Source organism: Sphaerodactylus townsendi, linkage group LG06 (genome assembly GCF_021028975.2).
Source record: "Sphaerodactylus townsendi isolate TG3544 linkage group LG06, MPM_Stown_v2.3, whole genome shotgun sequence".
NCBI lineage: Eukaryota > Metazoa > Chordata > Lepidosauria > Squamata > Sphaerodactylidae > Sphaerodactylus > Sphaerodactylus townsendi.
The window spans coordinates 33,823,737-33,842,924 of record NC_059430.1 but is presented as its reverse complement, the minus strand read 5'-3'; the positions used below and the strand labels follow the sequence as shown (position 1 = coordinate 33,842,924).

Below are 19,188 nucleotides of genomic sequence, written 5' to 3'. Positions count from 1 at the left end.
AACTGATGGACTTCAGTGGAATAAAGGAACAGATGAAAAAAATCGCTGGTCACTGTTTTGCAAAGACAACTGGGCTGCTGGTAGTAGAACGCTTAATTTGCCACAGCCTTCTCGGACAGAAAACTGCAGTTGTTCCTATAGCTGAAAGCATACCTTGTCTTCCTCCTAGAGCTAATTAATATGCTACAACGCTGGATGGTGTTCAGAGAACCATGAGTGCAAGGAAGCTAGCTGCAACCAAATGTGCATGGGAAAAAATAGGCTGCATTTCTTGGCCTAGATTTTATTCCAATAACATCCTATCTGTAACTTAGTTATCAAAAGTAGCAAAATGCTACTATGGGGCCTTGCTCTCTGCATGGAAAGAAACTCCATGAGTTCCTGAACAGTTATATTATTCACTTCCATGGATTAACATGATTAAAAGTCTAGTCACTACTCCAGTGTAACAGGCAGGGGCACCCACAAGAAACAAATTAGCAGGCAGCCCATTTCTCAACTCTCATTATGTTTTAAGATTTTCTGCAAAAAATAGCTTGCTAAGGCAAGGCTGAGACAGGGAAGAATGCAGTTGTGATTAATGATGTTTGTACTGGGAAAGGGTGGGCAATTAAATTTAATAAAATAAATCAGATGGAACACACAAGATGCACCTTGACATCCTGTCACAGTTCCTGACTTCAGTGGCTGGGTATTAACTTGGTGAAAAAACTAATTTTCACTAACCTCCAAACCCTATCTTCCCAGTACTTCAGAGGTGCTGGTTCAAAGCTACCTTCACATGCACACTACTAAGAAATAGACTAGGAGTGCAGGTCCATGCTGCTTTGCTAACTAAAGCATAAAGGTTCCTGCTTCTAACAACACAGCCAAAGATACCAGAAGCTAAACCTGCTACTAGAAATGAACGAAGTTTTCTGCTTTTTGCCATGTCAATTTCCTCCAATGTATAAAAATAAAACTCTTTGCCTAGAACCTTTTATAATAGTTTGCCAAAGGGTGTATGGCAGGAGTTTAACCAAGAGGATACTCTACATATAACCCACTGACTTCCCCACAGCAAGCCAGCAGAATGCTGAAGTGCACGTTTACAAACCACTTTTATCTACTAAGTTTTTTACCGTAAAGAAAAAAATCATTGCACAAAGTGTCTCATACACACACCAATTACTTGAGCACTGGAAGTCTGGACTGTGTTAGTCCCATCTGTGACACAGTATTACACCTGTATAGCCACACACAGACACTTTAAGGAGACTAAAGAAAACCAGCCAGAGCACTGAAGATACAGCGTTGAACATGATTAATTAATCAGGTTACAGATATGGCAAAATTTGGCATTTGTAGAGAACAGGCACACAATATAAAATAGATGTACCTGGATGTGTTACCAGAACCAGTGCTAACATTTTTCCCCCAAAAGTTCAATCATAAATAACATCAAAGAGCAGTTCATGGAAGAATAAAATGGTCACTGTTGTGAGTGCTGAGCTTAGTTGTTTCTTTTTTTAAGACCCAAGAGTTCTGTTCTGAGTTCTCCAGGTTGGGGAGGAATTTCAGGTATTGTCTATAAAAAAGAACAAAGCAGTTATATTGAGATCCAGATTCACAAACTTAACAACTTGAGGAAAAACAGTCACTTCTGCCAGCTTTGAATCCCTTGGCCCTCCCAGCCGTTTCGGTTCAGTCTCATTCTATGATGCAGCCCCACACTGGGACCGCAGCTGCAGGCAGGCCTGCTGATTGACAGATTTTTCTAACTCCCTATTAAGTCATAAAACATGAGTTTTTCTGGCCATTGTATCATGAGGGCATCCCCTCCACTAAGTGCCTTTTTTGATGCCATTGGGAACAGACATTTTCAGTAGCTTCTTTCATTGAACTTTGGACATTGTTAGATCTTTCACCTTGATCCTGCTGGGATCAGCCAGCCATGAATTTATCTTGGACGTTCGATCCTAGGGTGTAGCCATTTTTCTCTCGCCAAAGGAGATAGCCTTCAAGGGATTATTATTAAAAGGATACCACCAGATGACCCATTAGCTTTGCTCACCATCCAGGTGATCTTTTTAATTCATCCACCAGGAGGATGAATTTGCTGGCTGCACTGAGGATAGACTCGCTCTTCTTAAAGATTTTAATACCAAGGTTGTATTACATCCAAAAATCTTTTTATTTGTTATTGGGAACCAAGAATGGGGAAGGCTGTTTTGGCCCAATCCATTGTAAGGTGGGTGTTGTCAGTCATTCAAACCTGTTACAAGTCTGCAGGAAAGACCTATCCACTGGACATGTAGACACACTCTACTAGTGCACAAGGATTGTTGGCCATGTTTCAGGGTTCCTCTGGTTGAGATCCGCAAAGTAGCGTCATGGTTGACAGAGGACAAGTTTGTGAAATTTTATGCCTTGGGCAGGATGTTGGAGAAAAACACCAAAGTGGGCAGAGTGGTTCTTCGGACGCCATAATCAGGTACACTACTTTTTTGAATATTGCAAACCATCATGGAGAGGAAGCATGTATGTAGGCACTACCTACATGCTTAGGCGCTATGCTCACACGCTGGCTATCACATAGTGGCGGGATTGAAGCATTTGCATCTTCTCTCCCTTTCCACTATTTCAATCAATACTTGGAAGGGTTGTGTGTACTGAGCCAGAATAATGCTTTATCAAGTATTGTTTACCTGGCAGCTATTCTCTGGGGTTCTCAGGTCAAAGTCTTCCACATCATCTATCGTGCATAAAGTGCTGCTGCAGCCAACATATGGCAAACCAATAGTGTTTTCAAGGCAAGAGACTAGCAGAGGTTGTTTGCTACTGCCTTCCACTTCACATTGACCCAAGCATTCCTTGGTGGTGTCCCATTCAAATACTAACCAGGGATAACCCTGGTTAGCTTCTGAGATCTGACCTGAGCCATCCAGGTCACTGCATATCACCTAATACCGAATCCCTTAAAAAACACTGAAGATCATTAATTCTGAGTAAACATGTATAGATGTAAAAAGTAAATATGGAAAAACATGCAAAAACATGTAAAAAGAAAAACATGACTTACAAGATCAGGCCTGTAATATCTATGGACAACTTCTGCACCAACAAACATAGCCAACATACTTGCAGTGAGCATTTTCAGATAGCGAGGCCAAGACACTCCTGCAGGCATGGCAAAGATAAACCTATAGTTGAAATTCAAGTAAGAGAGGAAGTAAAAAGAAATTACTTTCTGTTCTAAGGAATCTGACTATCTAAGGGGAAAATAAGGTACAAGAAGGGTGTGGATTCTGGAGGGAAATCAGCAACATTCCAAGAGCCCTATCAATGTGCCCCAACACAAATGCATGGGACAAAACAACAGTAAAGACATTTTACTTGGGTAAAAATACTGAGATACTCTGAAAAACACATATTTTATTTGCACAACACATTAACTGTTAAAAATTCAATCTGAATTTGTTGTCATGTTTTAAAGAGCGGAGACTTCTTCCTCAAGAGTCACCAAAAACAGAAGGAAAAGGTAGAGATTTGGGATTTTCCACATATTAGGAGTTGCAGAACCAAGGAAAGTGGGGTTATAATCCTAAACTTGGTTGTTAAAAACAAAAAATTAATGCAACCACATTTTGAGTAAACATGGTGAAGATCGGGTTACTAAATGTTGGGGAGGCAGTTATTGGAAATTAACTAATTAAGCTATCTGTTCGTTCCGTTTATCTACTTGGAATGTCCTACTTGCTGTAGAAGAGGTGAGAGTGTCTGTTCATACAGTGGTGTAAGTGAGCTCCCAAATCAACGGGTTAAGCACATGCCTTAGCCTAAGACGGAACTGTAGCATGCATGCATCCTTTTCCAATCCGAAAAGGGAACCTAAATATTTGATTTCCTCCCAGAAACAGAGAAGTCACCTCCTCTTTAACAGATAGCTACAAACCACAGCCTGTGGTGTCCACTTGCCTGCATCAATTCCCGACGATGCAGTACTAATGATGGCTCTAAACTAAGGGGAAGACGAAGAGCCGATGAAGATGTCGAGTGAAGGGATCGAGGCAAGCGAGCCAACCCACAATTACGGCAGTCACGTGGCATGCCTATGACGTATTTTTCTGACGCCAGGTCGCAGAAAGCATTAAAGGCCCCCGAGCTGTCAAAGCTGTCCGAATGTGTTGCAAACGTGCGTGTTAAATACACAGTGAGAATGTGACACATCCCTAGGGTTTCCCGAGGCTACGCCTTCCCCGATTTAGCGAGGGAGGGGGAGCCACTGTTCGTCCGTAGGAGATGACGCATACGGCGAGTGTGGACGGGCACTCGACTCTGATTGGCCGCGTATGTCCACGTGCCCCCTGCGTGCGGGTGCCGGCCGTGGCCGGCTGTGGATGAGAGCGAGGCAGAAGGTATGGGGAGGGGGGAGAGCGAAGGAGGGGGCAAGGAGGGGAGTCGGGGGCGGTGCGTCGAGTCCGTTAGTTCCTCCCCTACTCGGTGCCAGGAGCGAGGCACCGGCGCTCGGGAATGGAGGCCGACGGCACCGGAAGGTATCTGTTCTGGCAGGGAGGGGGGAGGTGGGCGAGGGAGGGGTGCGCGGGGTCCTCTCAGGCGCCCTCCCCTCAGCGGAGTCGGCTCCTCACACAAAGGAGCTTCCAGTCGCCAGCGCAGGCCCAGGCCTTAGTCGACTGAGTAGATGAAAACACCTCCCCACGAGCCACGGGTGGGCTGGAGGCTGGGTGTGGGAAAGGATTGGGACAGATAGCATCGCCGCCAGCTGAGTGAGATAGCGCGTCCGCTTGTTCTGCAGCTTTCATGGCGTTTGTATACAGATGGGCCATAAACAAAGCATCTGTTTTGCTCTATGAGTAGTGCAGTCGTATGAAAACTTTCCTAGGAGCCGGTTTCTTTGAGTAAGAGGTTCCCTTGAGTAGATTTGCTTAGAGTTGTGATGATGTAATTACAGTAGTCGTTACATGGGGACAGTGATGATGTTATATACACGAAACAGTAACGTGCATGTGTTTATTTAATGAACCTTTTGGGGAAAGGTGAACTGCAAATGCTTTGAAATAAATATTACGGGCATTTTTATTTTACCCTTTCTTCAAAGGTCTTTGAAGTGTGAATATTGTTCTTTACTTCACCTTGTTATCCTCGCGACCACCCTGTGTGGCAAGTTAAGTTGAGGGTGTGTATGTGGCTGGCCAGTTTGTTTATGCTCCATCCACGTGGTGATGATTTCTGTTGCTCTTTCTGGAGCAAATGCAGTGACAACAAAGAATTCCTTGGGCTTTCCTTGCTTCCCCACAGCTATCATTCCCCACAGCTATCATTCCTCCACACACTCACTGCAGGACTTCTTTAAGAAAATCAGGAACCTACTTCAGTATGTCAGTTTCTGATTTAAAGCTATAGTCGTGTAATGTAAATAATTTCTCTTTTTAAGTCTCTGGAAGACCTCTGGTGAGGGGCATGGAATAGTGGCTGTAGGCAGGTGAGTTAAGGAAGATGGTGTTGATGTGGGCAAGATCTGCAAAAATGTGTGCCTTCCTGTCCATGCAGCTGTCCTGTCCAGGGACAATATATACCCCAAACATTTCCTTCTCTCTGGACACATGTGTAACAGACATCTCTCTGTGATACACCTCTGAAGATGCCAGCCACAGATGCAGGCGAAACATTAGGAACCAGATCCACCAGACCACGGCCACACAGCCCGGAAAATCCACCAGAACCAGCTGAGTCCGACTGTGAAAGCCTTCGACAGCTACAAATTTGTTTTGCCAAATCCTTCTCACAGGAATTCAGCAAAATTAGTCTTGCAAATGCATGGAAATAGTTTGTTAAGAAAATTTGAAGTACCAATAACTTTCACTTTGCTATTTTTTTAAAGATATTACACTCCTCTTCAGCCAGCATTTTTTCCTTATCCTTTCTATGAAATGATGGCTGCATCTCCAAACATGGAGATGATGAATGAACAAGAAGCTCTTCAGGAAGTTTTGGAACCAAACTGCATTCAGGAACCTGTTCAAGGTATCTTTAAACTATAAATTTAATCCATGTTAATTTTAATTCATTAGATTATAAATGTGATTTACAGGGCCCTTATCGTAGGAATGTTTTAGTGGTATTTTGGATTGTGACCTTTAGAATTTCTGAAAACAGTAGAATGGCTTAATTCTTAAGTGTGGTAGTATATCTAATGGTAAAGTTGTTCCATTGCAAGAAATAGAAACTATGACAGAGTTTTTTCATGTTGCATTTTCTCTGTATTTATGCAGCTTTTCTCGTAATGTATGCAATTTGATCAAACAGCGGAGTGTATGGAAATTATTTTGAAATGCTGTATGTTTCTGTATTATTTGATGAAATACAAGAGTTATTTTATGACTTTCCCCCTAACTTATCCACATAATCATGGAATGATTGTGTACAGTACTTTGATCTGAGAGCATCCAGGCAGTCTTTCTTATTGAACTGCTTTCCTTGCTTGTTTTTCTTCTTAGAAATTGTACGAGCAGGGACTTGCAACACAATGTTGTGATGTATTTCAGCTTTCCCAAAGATGGTTGGAAAGGCAGATTTGTTTTCACATTTGAAGCATCCTTGGGGGTTAATGAGCACCAGCTGGGACATCTACATGGTTACTGAGACATCATGTATGGCAATGAGCAACATTGACTAAATTGAATTAAATTGCAGGGTAGTGGCTTTAAAGTTGAATGTTCTTTGCAGAAACGAGCAGGGATAGGACGGGATAGAAATTGAATAAATGAACAAAATAAACAGTGGCCAGGATCAAATGCAAAAGCAAACTATGATCAGTTCTATATGAATGAACCTGTCTGAATGTTTGGGCTATGTGCTAAATGAATGTTTGGGCTTCACAATGTCCCTTTTCACGCCCTTCTTCCCTGCATCTGACTGTCAGATTTGTTTGTTGATTTTTTACCCTGCTCTTTCCCAACTGAAGTTGGGCTCAGGATGGCTATGCGCTATTGATTGTTTCCATTTTGGAATCTTAAATTACAGGGTAAATTTAAACTACAGTTTATACTTAAATCAAGCTATTGTTAGCTATAAATATGGAAATAACAATGAGAGTTATCTTCCTGTGTATGTTGGAAAAAGGATGTGTACAAGGAACTTCCAGGTTCATTCACATACTGAAAAATTATGGCTTGTTGTCACAACTGAACAAAGCCAGTGCGTGGAGCTGAAGTTGTATAACTTGAATTTTTCTGAAGAAGGTTGGCTCTTAAGATATCATACCCCAAAAATCTTTTTGGTGTCTAGGTACTACTGGACTCAAATCTTGGATTTTTCAAGTAACTTTTCTTTTATGTACTTCTTGTAGTATCAGAAGCAGGCAGTTGAACAGGGTTGATTGCCAAAAACTCATTTTCAAGCCTTGAGAAAAAGTAAACTGGGAGGTATTAGGTGATCCAATGGTGATGTGTCTCAAACGCAATCAAAAAGCATTACCAACACACAGGGGATGGGAAAGCTTGTGACTTAGAAGGCCGTAAATATTCATTATCTAATAATGTTTAGCTGATAGCAATCTGACATGTTTGAGCATATGGTGCATATCATTGAACACTGTAGTTTCACAATTCAGTACCACAGTTGAAAAAGACATCTTGAGCTTGGGCTGTGTTTTTTCAGCTACTACAAAAGGAAGAAAAAGAAAAACTAAATCAACGGAACCCAAAAAACCTCCTGCTAAAGCTGCCAAGTCAAAAGGCAAGCAAGAGAAAATCACAGACACTTTTAAAGTCAAAAGGAAAGTGGATCGTTTTAATGGTGTAACTGAAGCTGAATTGTTGACCAAAACATTGCCTGATATACTGACTTTCAATCTGGACATTGTAATTGTAAGTCAATTGTAAAAAAGGTTTTGATTTCTTCCCCCGTGATTTTAGTTAGGGTCTTGGTGATAAATTTTAGGGGGCAATCTGGGTTAAAGTACAAAACAGGTGTTGTTATTTTTGATAAAAGACTGCAGTTTGTTGTGACACAAACTTTGGTGGACTAAAATCTGTTTTGTCAGAAACTAAAGGGTTCTCTAACAGGGCAATTCACTTGAAAACAGATCCTCTCCCAACAAACAGGACCTTACAAATAAGGAAAGTGAGAATGCAGAAAAATGGTGATGAGTCTCAGATGCAAGTGTGGAGTACCATAAGACAAGGCCAGCTGGCTCAGACCAACATTCTGTTTCACACATTGGCCAATCAGGTGCCCTGAGGGAGCAATAAACAGAACACAGAGGTCAAGGTGTTCCCTTGAAGTTGCATCCTGGCATTGGTATTCCAAAGTTTCCTGCCTCAGTACATGTGGGTTCCCTTTGGTCACCCTATCAGCTGTTGTTGAGTTTCTCCTCCCCTTTTAAAGTCATCTGCACTTGTGGCCATAACTACATCCACTGGCAGTGAATTCCCCTATTTAATTACTGATCAGGTGAAGAAGTATTTTCTTTTTTCTGTCCTGAACTTATATGGTTCATAAACTTTCTTGGGTACTCCTAGTATTATGGGAGAACATGCATAAGCCCTTTCTATCCACTTTGTACCCTAGCCCCCATTTTATATATTGCAGCCCTCCGGGATCCTTAGCCCCCAGGTTCGCCAACCTTGGTTGCCTTCTTCTGTACTTTTGCCATTTTTGCAGTATTCTGATTTGAGCATTTGCTAATTGGTTGTTGTGTTCTTGTATACATTTGCATAGACTTATACCCTTTGAATTTTATGGCCTCTTGGCCCTGCTATTTCAGGGTTTTTTTCCCATCTAGTTGTGCATACAGATAGTTGCTTGCATAATCTGCCAACCAAGAATGACAGTTCATACATTCAGTGAAGCAAGCTCTACTTATTTCGCAGTTATTCTGTTTTATCTTTCAAGTGCCACAATATTCTCTGCTTCACTTTGACAATAACGTCTGAAATTCAGACTAATCAAATTAAGCATTTTTGTAACAAATAAAAATAATTATTGTACAAATAACTAATTCCACTGAATCAGCCAATTTTAAAAGAAAATTTTACAACAGGACTACAATATATTTTTTTACGTTGAATACAAGGAAAGCTCAGAATATTATCATTTGTTGTTCCAGGTGTTCTTTGCTAGATTCTTTGCAAACTACGTGACTTTTCATACATTCAGTATAAAGAGTTACTGTTTTGCACTCCTGCATTTTCCAAGTTCTCTTAGTGTACAGCCTTTTTTTCTGTAAAATTCAAGGCAGTGTCAGGGGTTACCTTGGCATACTGTCTTCTGGTCCTGCCCATATATGCCTGCTAAGCATATCTTAGCCACAGGAAGTGTTGGTCCAGTCAGAAGGCATTTGGCTGGAGCTTTTACCAGTACTTCTGTGGTGCTTTGATTAAGCCTGTCAATCTCATTAGTTTCAATAGGACTAACATTTCAATCCTTACGTACCTGTAATAATCACATTGACTTAAGTGGACTTTGCATCTAAGTACAACTTGCTTTAAAAGATGTCCTCAGATGAATTGGCTTATGGGTGGATTTCCTATCCTTACATAAATGTATTGCTAAAACATTCTTAACTTTTGAGAGGGCAAACCTAGAGAGGAGAGATTTTCCTTCTTGCCAACAGGAATATGACAGTTATTTAGAAAATGAGCTTTCTGGTTCTTGCTCTGGTCCAAGGAGTGAAGATTCTTCAGCTGATTTTTTTACAAATGCTTCCACTGACTTGATATTGATGGATAAGAGTACTGCTGTTTTTAATATTTTTCAAGTAACTACTTCTACAATTTACCATAATAAGAGAAATTCTTCCTAAATGCTGGAAATTGTGCCATAATAAGATAAATTCTTCCTAAATGCTTGAAATTGTGCCATAATAAGATAAATTCTTCCTAAATGCTTGAAATTGTGCCATAATAAGATAAATTCTTCCTAAATGCTGGAAATTCAGTGTTTTCTTTCAGATTTTATTAACGTTTTAGACCTACCCAACCCTGTATCCTGCCCCTACCCTAGCAACATATAGTTACATGTTATTGCAGGGATCGGCAGCCTTTTTCAGCCTGTGGTCACCTTTGGAATTCTGATACAGCGTGGTGGACGCAGCCACAAAATACTTGTTTTAGGAGGTGGAGCCATGCACAAAATGGCTACTGCAGCTTTTAGTCACACAATGAAGATCCTTGTACTGTAGTGGCAGCTGTTGCCAAAGCAACATCTTTAACAATCTGTACGACCTGTCAGAAGTATTGCTGGGCAAAAGCCCCACCTGGCCCTGCCCACTTTATAAAAACCCTTGGTGGGCACTAGAAAAGGTGTCAGTGGGTGCCATGGCACCCACTGACATCACACAGGGATCCCCTGTGCTACTGCAGTTTTTAAGATTTGTACTTATTTGGCATGTGATATTGTTCATTGGTTCAAAATCACAATTATTTCATTAGTGTTTTGCTTTCTAGATTGGTATAAATCCAGGCTTAATGGCAGCCTACAAAGGGCATCATTACCCAGGACCTGGAAACCACTTTTGTAAGTAGTCTGATCTCATGGTCTGCTGATTATTTTTCTAATTTCCAACTGCTCAATTGTAAGGTTCAGTTTTAATTCTCAATTAATTATAGGCCGGGGTGGGGTGGGCGGTTCGATGATATTTTTGAGAAAGTTTAGTGAAATAGCCCGACTTCTGCTACAAGGAACCTTTTAAATGGAGGCTGTGTAAAATGATGAGTTGGTGCAAATTCATCCTTAGAAAAACTGAAGGTGAGGAGTGATGGTGGAACAAAAGATTATATGTCCAGAGCAATTACAGGCAAGTTTGTAGCTGTTAGTAAGGTTTGGTGGAAATGCCATGAAATGGAATGGTCAACAGGGCAGGATTCTGGGAAGAGGTGTGTGCTATATTGCCCCTTGCACGAGTATCATTGTGTGACAGGTTGCCAGTCTGGACACACAATATGAAGGAATATCAAAAACTGGTTTTAAAATACTGGTGATCTAGTCCAGTGATGTTCAGCCTTTCCAGACCAGTGGCATCAGGGGCCAAGGAGCTGCAAGCACATGAAAGGAAGACACATGATATCAAAATCACTGGTCAGAAGGAGGGAACCCAGAATCAAGGCTAGGGTTGTAGGCAGTGGTCTAAGAGATGGAAACAGGAAGGACAAGAGAAGTGTCAGAGCCTTATAGGAATCCTCTCCATTGCTGAATTATCTCTTCTCACTTCTCTGCTGTTCTTCTCAGCATGCAGTCCAAAGAAGCCAGAATATTTAGCACCTTTGCTTTCCACGCATGTGAAGTAGGAACAAGCCCTTCCAGAAATCAAAAGACAAAACAGCCTGCTGTGCAAGGGCTCAGAAGAGCTGGGTTTTATACTCTGCTTTTCTTTACATTGTGGAATCTCAAAGCGGCTTACAACCACCTTCCCTACCACTCCCCACAACAGACACCTTGTTAGGAAAGGGGGAGTAAGGGAGTTCTGAGAGAACTGTCACTAGCCCAAGATCACCCAGCAGTCTTCATGTGGAGGAATGGGGGAAACAAACCTGGTTCTCCTGATTAGAATCTGCTGCTCTCAACCACTATGGCACACTGGCTCACAAGCCAGCAGGTGGAGGCTTCTTGATCCATGGACTGAAAACAGACTAGTATGACACAGTTTCTCTAACATCAATATGTATGTTTGTTGGTCGCTTATCTTGCTGAAAATAAAGTGTAATATTATACAATATATAACGTGCATTTTCTGGCTTCACAGGGAAGTGTCTGTTTTTGTCTGGACTTAGTGACCAGCAGTTGAACCATATGGATGATCATACCTTGCCACACAAATATAATATTGGATTTACAAATATGGTGGAAAGGACTACACCAGGAAGCAAGGACCTTTCCAGGTAAGGTAAAAGTCCAGACATCACGCAGTAGACCCTGGTAACCGTGGTCCAATTTTTATTTTTGGTTCTTTTTTCCTTTTAGCAAAGAGTTTCGGGAAGGAGGACGAATTCTGGTGCAGAAATTACAGAAGTATCAACCTAAAATAGCAGTTTTTAATGGAAAATGTGAGGTTTCTATTTAATCAGCTCCTGTGTTATGGTTCTTCTGCTCAGTCAGTGTGTCTAACAGTGGGTTCTGTCTGATTTTCTGTAGGTATTTATGACATTTTTAGTAAAGAGGTTTTTGGAGTGAAGGTGAAAAAACTGGAATTCGGACTGCAGCCTCATAAAGTTCCGGACACAGAAACTGTAAGTGCCTACCTTGCTTAGAAATTTTTAAAAATGCACAGAATCATGATCAGTAGATATTTTAATCAGTAATTATTTCATTTGAGTGCAAAAGTCAGATTAGTGAATTGGATATATAAACCTTCTCATTTTTGGAACGGTAAGTAATAAGGCTGTATGTGCAGTTAATTTAAATATATTGAGATGGAGAGAACACTTCATATTCATCTTTACTTGCCCAATTTTTACAGTTACTGTGTTTGATAGAACGGAGAGACATTAGAAATGTATGCATTTTGTTCATAGTTCTTCAGTAACGGCTATACCAACTTTCTGACCTGACATGGCATGTTCTTTTGTGGGATGTTTTGCACAGCTTTGCTACGTTATGCCATCCTCCAGTGCAAGATGTGCTCAGTTTCCTCGGGCGCAGGACAAAGTTCATTATTATATAAAGCTGAAAGAGCTAAGGGATCAGCTGAAAGGCATTACACCAAACGCAGAGATCCAAGAAGTGCAGTACACTTTTGACTTGCAGCTTGCACAAGGTATAACTTAGCAAGTTAAACTCAATTCAATTTACTGAATGCATGTATAAAATAAAACTGTATGTGTGAACAGTCCCTCGGTGCCATGAATTGGAGGACTGTGTCAGTGTTGCATATTTGAAGCATGACCGTCACAAAATTGTACATATCCTGACTTATGACTGCACGTGAATTAACTTTGTTATGTGCTTATCTAGAGGATGCTAAGAAAATGGCCGTCAAAGAAGAAAAATATGATCCAGGTTATGAAGCAGCTTATGGAGGAGCTTACAGTGAGAAAACAGCCAATGAGAGTGAACCATGTAACTTTTCTTCAAATGGAGCAGGTAGATTGTTTTTTTAAATTAATTTTCATTTCTTACGGCCAAATCCAGAAGGGGGGGGGGCAATTGTGGAGGTGATGCTATGCCAGCAGATTTGCTCTCCCTGGGGCACTTACCTCAGTGGAGGGGCAAATTCAGCAGCACTTCACTGCTGCTGCCTCCCATGATGCCCCAATGCCACACAGAGTGCAGTGTGAGCACCCCCATGCCTCTTCTGGTGTAGCAGGGGCATTCCAGAGGCATGGGCAGGGGTGGACCTGATGTTAGATGATTTCCACCTCACTGGGTCTTTGAGTCCATTGAGCCTAGTGGAGGACTTTTCGCCAGTGGGAAGGCTTTTTTTTTTTTGCCTCCCTATACTGCCGAGAAGCCCTCTGGAGGCGGCAGGGCTTTTAATGTAAATAAATAGAAAAAATAGCTTGATTTGAGCATTTTAATAGACCGACAAGATTTTGGGGATGTATAAAAGCTTCCTTCATCTGGTACCTTTGTCTGGTATCTGACCAAGGGAGCTTTGACTCTCCAACGCTTATGCCCTGAAACTCATGTGGGTCTCTAAGGTGTTACTGGACTTGAATGTAACTGTTCAACTGCAAACCCACACAGCTACCCTCTGAAACGAGAAAAAAATACAAATTGAGTAGAAATAATTTCTACTAATTATTTTAATAATTCTATTTTTTTAGATCACTGTAACAGTAGGTTTAGAACTAGAAAGAAATTTTATCAACAGTTAATGAGTAAGGTGAGAAGTGCAAGCTCCCTCTTATATTTTGGAATCGTTCCTGAAAAAGATCAGACACCTAATTATTGAAAACTAATACTTGATCCTAGGCAGAGATTCACTAGAACTAGACGTAACACCCTGCCTTCTGAAATGGTCCAGGGGAGGTATCGGAATATTCCTCAACAGGAACGAGTCTGTCCTCACTGTCCGACATATTACTGTTTAGTTGCCCTAAATACTCGAGTTCTCGCTCTCAAGTGTTCTTTTTTTATCCTCTATTCAAACAAAATGTTGTCTTATTAGTTCCACTGTGGGTTCTTTATTGAACTCCCAAGATGTTGGGGTATGGGAGGGGGTGGCAAATTTTTTATTGAATGTTCTGGTTAAATAACTGGAAGAATTTCTGTCTGTGGACGGAGACTTTCTCACTTCCCACTGCAACTCAGAATGTGTCAAAAATGCTGCTCCTGAGGACAGGGAACCACCAAGATTAGCTGGGGAGGGGAAAGTGTCAGAGTTCTGCCACCCTCGCACAGTTTCAAGCAGGATCCAGGTTTTTCCCCCTCATTAAAATTTGCTCTTTTAAATGAAATAATTATTGTAACCAGCAGGGCTGTAGCAAGGGATATTTACAGGGGGCATTGGAAGTTAGTGTGTGACAGGAAAACTCAGTGCAAGGATATGTTTAGTATAAGGTGACCAGATGGTCACCTTTGTGATCCGGGATGGGGGAAGCGGCCGTGCGCGCAGCCGCAGAAGCGCACGGGCTTCTGGGGCTTGCCATTTGCCGCCCTGTGACAGAGCGGCAAACGGCAAGCCCCAGAAGGCCATGCGCTCCTGCGGCCGGGCGCACGGGAGGCTGCCGCACTGCCTTGCACCCCAGAAGGCAGTGCAGCAGCCTCCCAAAAATCGGGACAATTTGCAGAACCCGCGGGACAAATTGTTTAAATGTGTGACCGTCCTGCCAAAAGCGGGACGGCTGGTCAGCCTAGTTTAGTAACAAAGTTGAGTTTTAATAAAATTTAAACATTTTACGTTCTTTTCTGTTATCCTAATTCTTTTGTATTTTTGGGGAAGAAAACTGGGAGCCAATTTTGCTATTTTGTTGTACAGTTGGACAAAATACTACCATTGTATTTTTTTTTCTGTCTTAAGTAAAAGACTAAATATGTGCTCTTTAAAGATAAAAACTTCAGAAAGAAGTTGTGGCCGCCACAGCATTCCCAGTGGCTATGTTCTTGTTGAGCAGATAGAAAAATTTTTAATGATCAAAACTGTGCCTGGTCAGGCATATTTCAAATGTAAATTGCTTAGTGGAAATGCTGTTTCTTTTGGACACAATGCCCGCTAAATTAGTAAAACCTCTTGGTTTGTTTTTATGCAGCATCCAATGCAGAATGTAGCAGTGGATCTTCCTTTGGAGATGTCCCCAATGGACAGTGGATGACGCAATCCTTTACAGACGCGATTCCTGAGTTTAACAACCATAGGCCACAAGAGGAACAAGAAAACAATGCTTAAAGTCTGCCTTTTCAGTCATACCTGAAATTTTTTTATGTACACAGTCAACAAGAATGGTGCCTCAGTTCCCCAACTGGAGCATTTAATAGCATTTTACCCTCTTAGTTTTCTAACAGTAGTTCAAGCCAATTGTAGTTAGACCAGTGAATTAGGTCATTTTAAGAATATGTCCATGGTTTTTAAGAGAAAGAAACTTCCTTTTTAAAGAGGCTTTTTGTATTTAAATAATTCCATAATTTTAACAGGTCTTCACAGATGAGTAGTCAACTTATTTCTTGCTTTAAATCTGTTTGGTTTTTTTTGTAATGTAGAGGTCTGTGCACACGTTTGTAGCTTTGTCCCCTCAAGTGCTGGAATATTTCGTAGGAGGCAGAAAGTCCGTTATAAATATAACGTGGTTACTGGACTGGACTATAGCAAGCTATTAATGTCCAGCAAAGCTGTTACACAGTCGTAGCTGAATAGCCTATCCCTGACTTCTCTACAAAAGTGATATAATTCCTCTTGTAGGAACTGTAACTTTGTTGCTTTCTAAGAAAAGAGCTGCAAAGCTTACCTTGGTCCTGGTTCATGCGTGTCTGCATGTTATGATTAGTGGCAGCTGATTGTGTAATTAACTCCACTGAAAACCTAGAGTTGAGCCGGCTGTTCTCCAGGTACACTCTCAGTTGAAAAAGTTTTTCGCTTTTTCACGTTTTCACCCTATTGCTTTCTTCCTATTTTATTCTTTCTCAAGTGGCCCTAGACAGTTGGGAATCAAGTGCTGAATGTGATAAAGCAGTGCCAGTCAGATCTGACCATTTGCTAACATCAACTAAGGGTGTGAAGAAAATTTATAAGGAAGATGTTTTCTGTTCAGATCACAAGGAACGAGTCATCTGCTAGGAATGAAGGGCTTTAAAAATGAGGACTTGAAGTACTTTTGCAATGATCTCTGAAGGTGTGGGGGGCCCTTTTAGTTTTGACAAAGTACTCCTCCCCCCCCTTTAAGACTATAAAAAGCTTATAAGGAAAGTGTTGTCTGCAGTGGACCTTTCGTAAATGCAAGTCACTTGTCACTGCATGAGAAGCATGTATGTATGCATGAACTCTTAAACCTTTTGCATCCATGAGACGGGGGAGAGTATTTGTGCTTCTGAATGCCTGTTTTCATTTCCACCCTCTCATGGAAGAGAACCTACAGCAACTGTATTCTGTTCATTCCCCTCTAAATGCTCAGCTATTAGGAGAGCAGCCTCTCTTCTCGAATGGAAGGATTCCGTGCTCCTGAAAATGTGTGGGTTGAATCCAGGACCACCTTGAAAGGAAACAAGCTGTTTCTTTGTGCAGGTTTCAAAATAAGAGCACTGTTTCCTTTCTAGTATTCCACTCAACAAAAGATTGATGAAGGGCCATTCAAACCTTAGGCAGCTACAAAGAAGAACATGAGAAATGGGCATTACTTACCCATTAATAAAACTTTTCCTAAATACTTGAGACGCAATCCACTAGACGGGCAGGCCCAAAACTGGGACGTAAAGAGTTACATTAAGACTCAAAGCTCTCTTTTCTTTTTCATATGTGCAGGTATCTGCAACAGGACATCGAGATAGATTAATATTTATGTATGTCTCTCATATTCCCATCCAACACTCTCTTTCTATGACTTGAAATGTGTTAGAAGAAAGACTTGATAGAGACAAGGGAGGTGCATTCCTTCAAACGTCCTAGTAAATTGTCTAGGTGTGGCAGATGAAAATCCTCCACCGGCAGGTGCTCTGTCTTCATGAAACGTGAATCTTGCCCTCTGTCTTTCCTGAAATTTTCAGTGTATTTGTTGTTCACTATTTTGCTTCTTTGTCCACTTTTCTTTTTTTCTTTGTCATAGTAGGGAAGAGATGACTTGAAGTAAAAGCAATAAGAGGATCAAATGGTAGTTTTGATAATCTTATAATTAGGTGCTTTGGATACTTGAATTATGCACAGGAAATTGTCTCTCCATCATGTGTACATAGGGATTGGGATTGTTTAACTGCACCGTAAACTGCTGGATTTTTCTTTTTGTGTGTATTAGTGTTTAGCAATGATGAATTGAGTGGATTAAATGAAAGTGAATCCATATAGTTTGCTAGCAGCTTAAACATGTTCAAAATGTGTTCCGATCTGCTGTTTAAGAGATAAGCATGTTTATGGTCCCTCTATGTAATCGTGTAATCAAGTTGGATTCAAAGTACTATTAGCAGTTGGCAGAGAATCATTCAGCAGTCTTGTGCCTACAGATATGAGCACACTGCTTTGGTGCAGCCAGTATGGTTGAGATGGGTTCAGGGGAAGCTGCCAACTCGTATGGGCAAGTCTTGCTTACTTTCCCATAGGTAGTCATCTGCTCACTACCCAGTCAGAATTGGGGGGCTGTTGTGCTAGACCTGGAAGAAGGGGCTACAGCAGTAAAAAGAACTGAAAATGCTGTGCTTGTGTTTTCTGTATCTTCTTGCCAGCTTTTTGCTCGTGTACTGAGACTGGGAACTAGGCGGTCAGCACAGCCTTGCCAGACCAGCCAGCTAGACAGACAGGGCTTTCATAGGAGGTTTCGTCTCAGTGGAGGGCCATTGGATTTGGGATAGCTGCTGCTGCCTTTTCCTCTAGTACTGGGCAAACTGGACAGCTGCCCACATTTTGCTAGTGGAAGAACTGCACTGCCTTTGATGATAATACCCATCCATTAATGGAGATATGCTCTTCAACTTACGGAAAGGATGTCTTTGGATCCAACCCCTTGTTTTAAATTAAAATTGAGATGTATATTCTGGTTCTAATCATGTTAGTTATTCTGTATGAGAATTGTTCATTGTACAGTCAGCAATCTACAAAAATTATTCACTTATTTTATATGTATCATTGTTTACAAGGACTCTTTCTTGCAAGTGCTTGAAGTGCCTTGCGTCAGGGATCTGGAACAATTTTATATTTAACAAAACTGTTAAGCATTGCTGATCGCTCAGTAGTGACTATCATGAAAATGAAAGGAAATGTCTTGTTTTGGAAGAGTCATCTATGACTTGAAAATAATTACAAAGTGACAGGTTAAATGTGAATGTGCACACATTCTCAAACATGGTGCTTTAAACAGAGTTTAAACACTTCTTATCTGCCAATTCCTTGCAAAAATTAAATGTGTTATGATATCTTCTGGTGCTTAATTGTGACATTTTTAAGAAGTCTTAATGCTGAATTGCTTTGTGTTGAAAAGAAGCAGGTATAAATTAATTGAAATAAAAGAACTGATGTTTAATTTTAATTGTAGTTTAATATTGACTCTGGAAAGGCTATACAAAACAGACACTTTTGTTCAAAAGTATAGGGAGTCTCTGCAAGAAACATGATCTTTACAGGGTATAATTTACTGCTGGAAAAAAATTCCTGATTTAATAAAAGCATGGCTGAAAAAGTTGGTCTCAATAGCATGACCATACTGGAGCTCTTAGGCGCACATCGTAGCACATTTGGCTAAGTTTCATTTTGAAACACTACGTCAATATCATTTTTGGACTGCATAAGTCAACTGCTGTCTCATACAGCTGTACAATAAAGGAGGTAAATTGTCATGCCCCCACAGTAGCCTTTGTTATTTTTTAATTAAGTCTAAGTTTCCCTATAGCTAGCATGGGTTTAGTTCTTTGTATAGTCTTTTGAGGGAGGGAATTTTAGTTAGCCCCTGTCCCTTTAAGAAATCTCCCAAGAGGCAGTCTTCCTGTAATTACTCAGCAATCCCCATTTAACTCAGTTCAGTCAGTCAGTTCAAGGTGCCTAAGGAGTTGGAATTCTGAAGTATACCTTACGTCCTAGGTGTACAGAGAGCATAAAGTTATAGTTAACAGCAGAAT

General features: G+C 41.0%; 2 protein-coding genes across 3 annotated transcripts; one reads left to right on the top strand and one right to left on the bottom strand.

Annotated features, from left to right (window-relative positions):
• Positions 1-1,286: 1,286 nt before the first annotated feature.
• On the bottom strand, positions 1,287-4,229 carry LG06H12orf73 (linkage group 06 C12orf73 homolog). The gene is made up of 3 exons (XM_048500351.1): positions 3,958-4,229; positions 3,062-3,182; positions 1,287-1,567 (listed from the first exon to the last, which is right to left on the bottom strand). Exons 2-3 carry the CDS (start codon positions 3,167-3,169, stop codon positions 1,493-1,495), a joined length of 183 nt encoding a protein of 60 aa, XP_048356308.1. The 5' UTR covers positions 3,170-3,182; positions 3,958-4,229; the 3' UTR covers positions 1,287-1,492.
• Positions 4,230-4,323: 94 nt separating this feature from the next.
• TDG (thymine DNA glycosylase) lies at positions 4,324-18,602 on the top strand. 2 transcript variants are annotated; one of them, XM_048500346.1, is made up of 10 exons: positions 4,324-4,397; positions 5,882-6,024; positions 7,660-7,868; positions 10,449-10,518; positions 11,744-11,879; positions 11,962-12,044; positions 12,133-12,227; positions 12,583-12,754; positions 12,952-13,080; positions 15,189-18,602. In XM_048500346.1, exons 2-10 carry the CDS (start codon positions 5,931-5,933, stop codon positions 15,323-15,325), a joined length of 1,125 nt encoding a protein of 374 aa, XP_048356303.1. In that variant the 5' UTR covers positions 4,324-4,397; positions 5,882-5,930; the 3' UTR covers positions 15,326-18,602. The 2 variants fall into 2 exon arrangements, with proteins under 2 accessions (XP_048356303.1, XP_048356302.1); XM_048500345.1 differs by lacking the exon at positions 4,324-4,397 and adding an exon at positions 4,402-4,535.
• The last annotated feature ends 586 nt before the right edge of the window (positions 18,603-19,188 follow it).

Bases quoted from the DNA above. Each gene is read 5' to 3' on its own strand.
- LG06H12orf73 (XM_048500351.1), bottom strand. From the start codon at position 3,169: ATGCCTGCAGGAGTGTCTTGGCCTCGCTATCTGAAAATGCTCACTGCA. The intron at 1,568-3,061 runs GTAAGTCATGTT...TCTTTTTTATAG, and splicing joins GATATTACAGGCCTGATCTT to ACAATACCTGAAATTCCTCC.
- TDG (XM_048500345.1), top strand. From the start codon at position 4,513: ATGGAGGCCGACGGCACCGGAAG. The intron at 11,880-11,961 runs GTAAGGTAAAAG...TTTTCCTTTTAG, and splicing joins GGAAGCAAGGACCTTTCCAG to CAAAGAGTTTCGGGAAGGAG. The intron at 12,755-12,951 runs GTATAACTTAGC...GTGCTTATCTAG, and splicing joins TGACTTGCAGCTTGCACAAG to AGGATGCTAAGAAAATGGCC.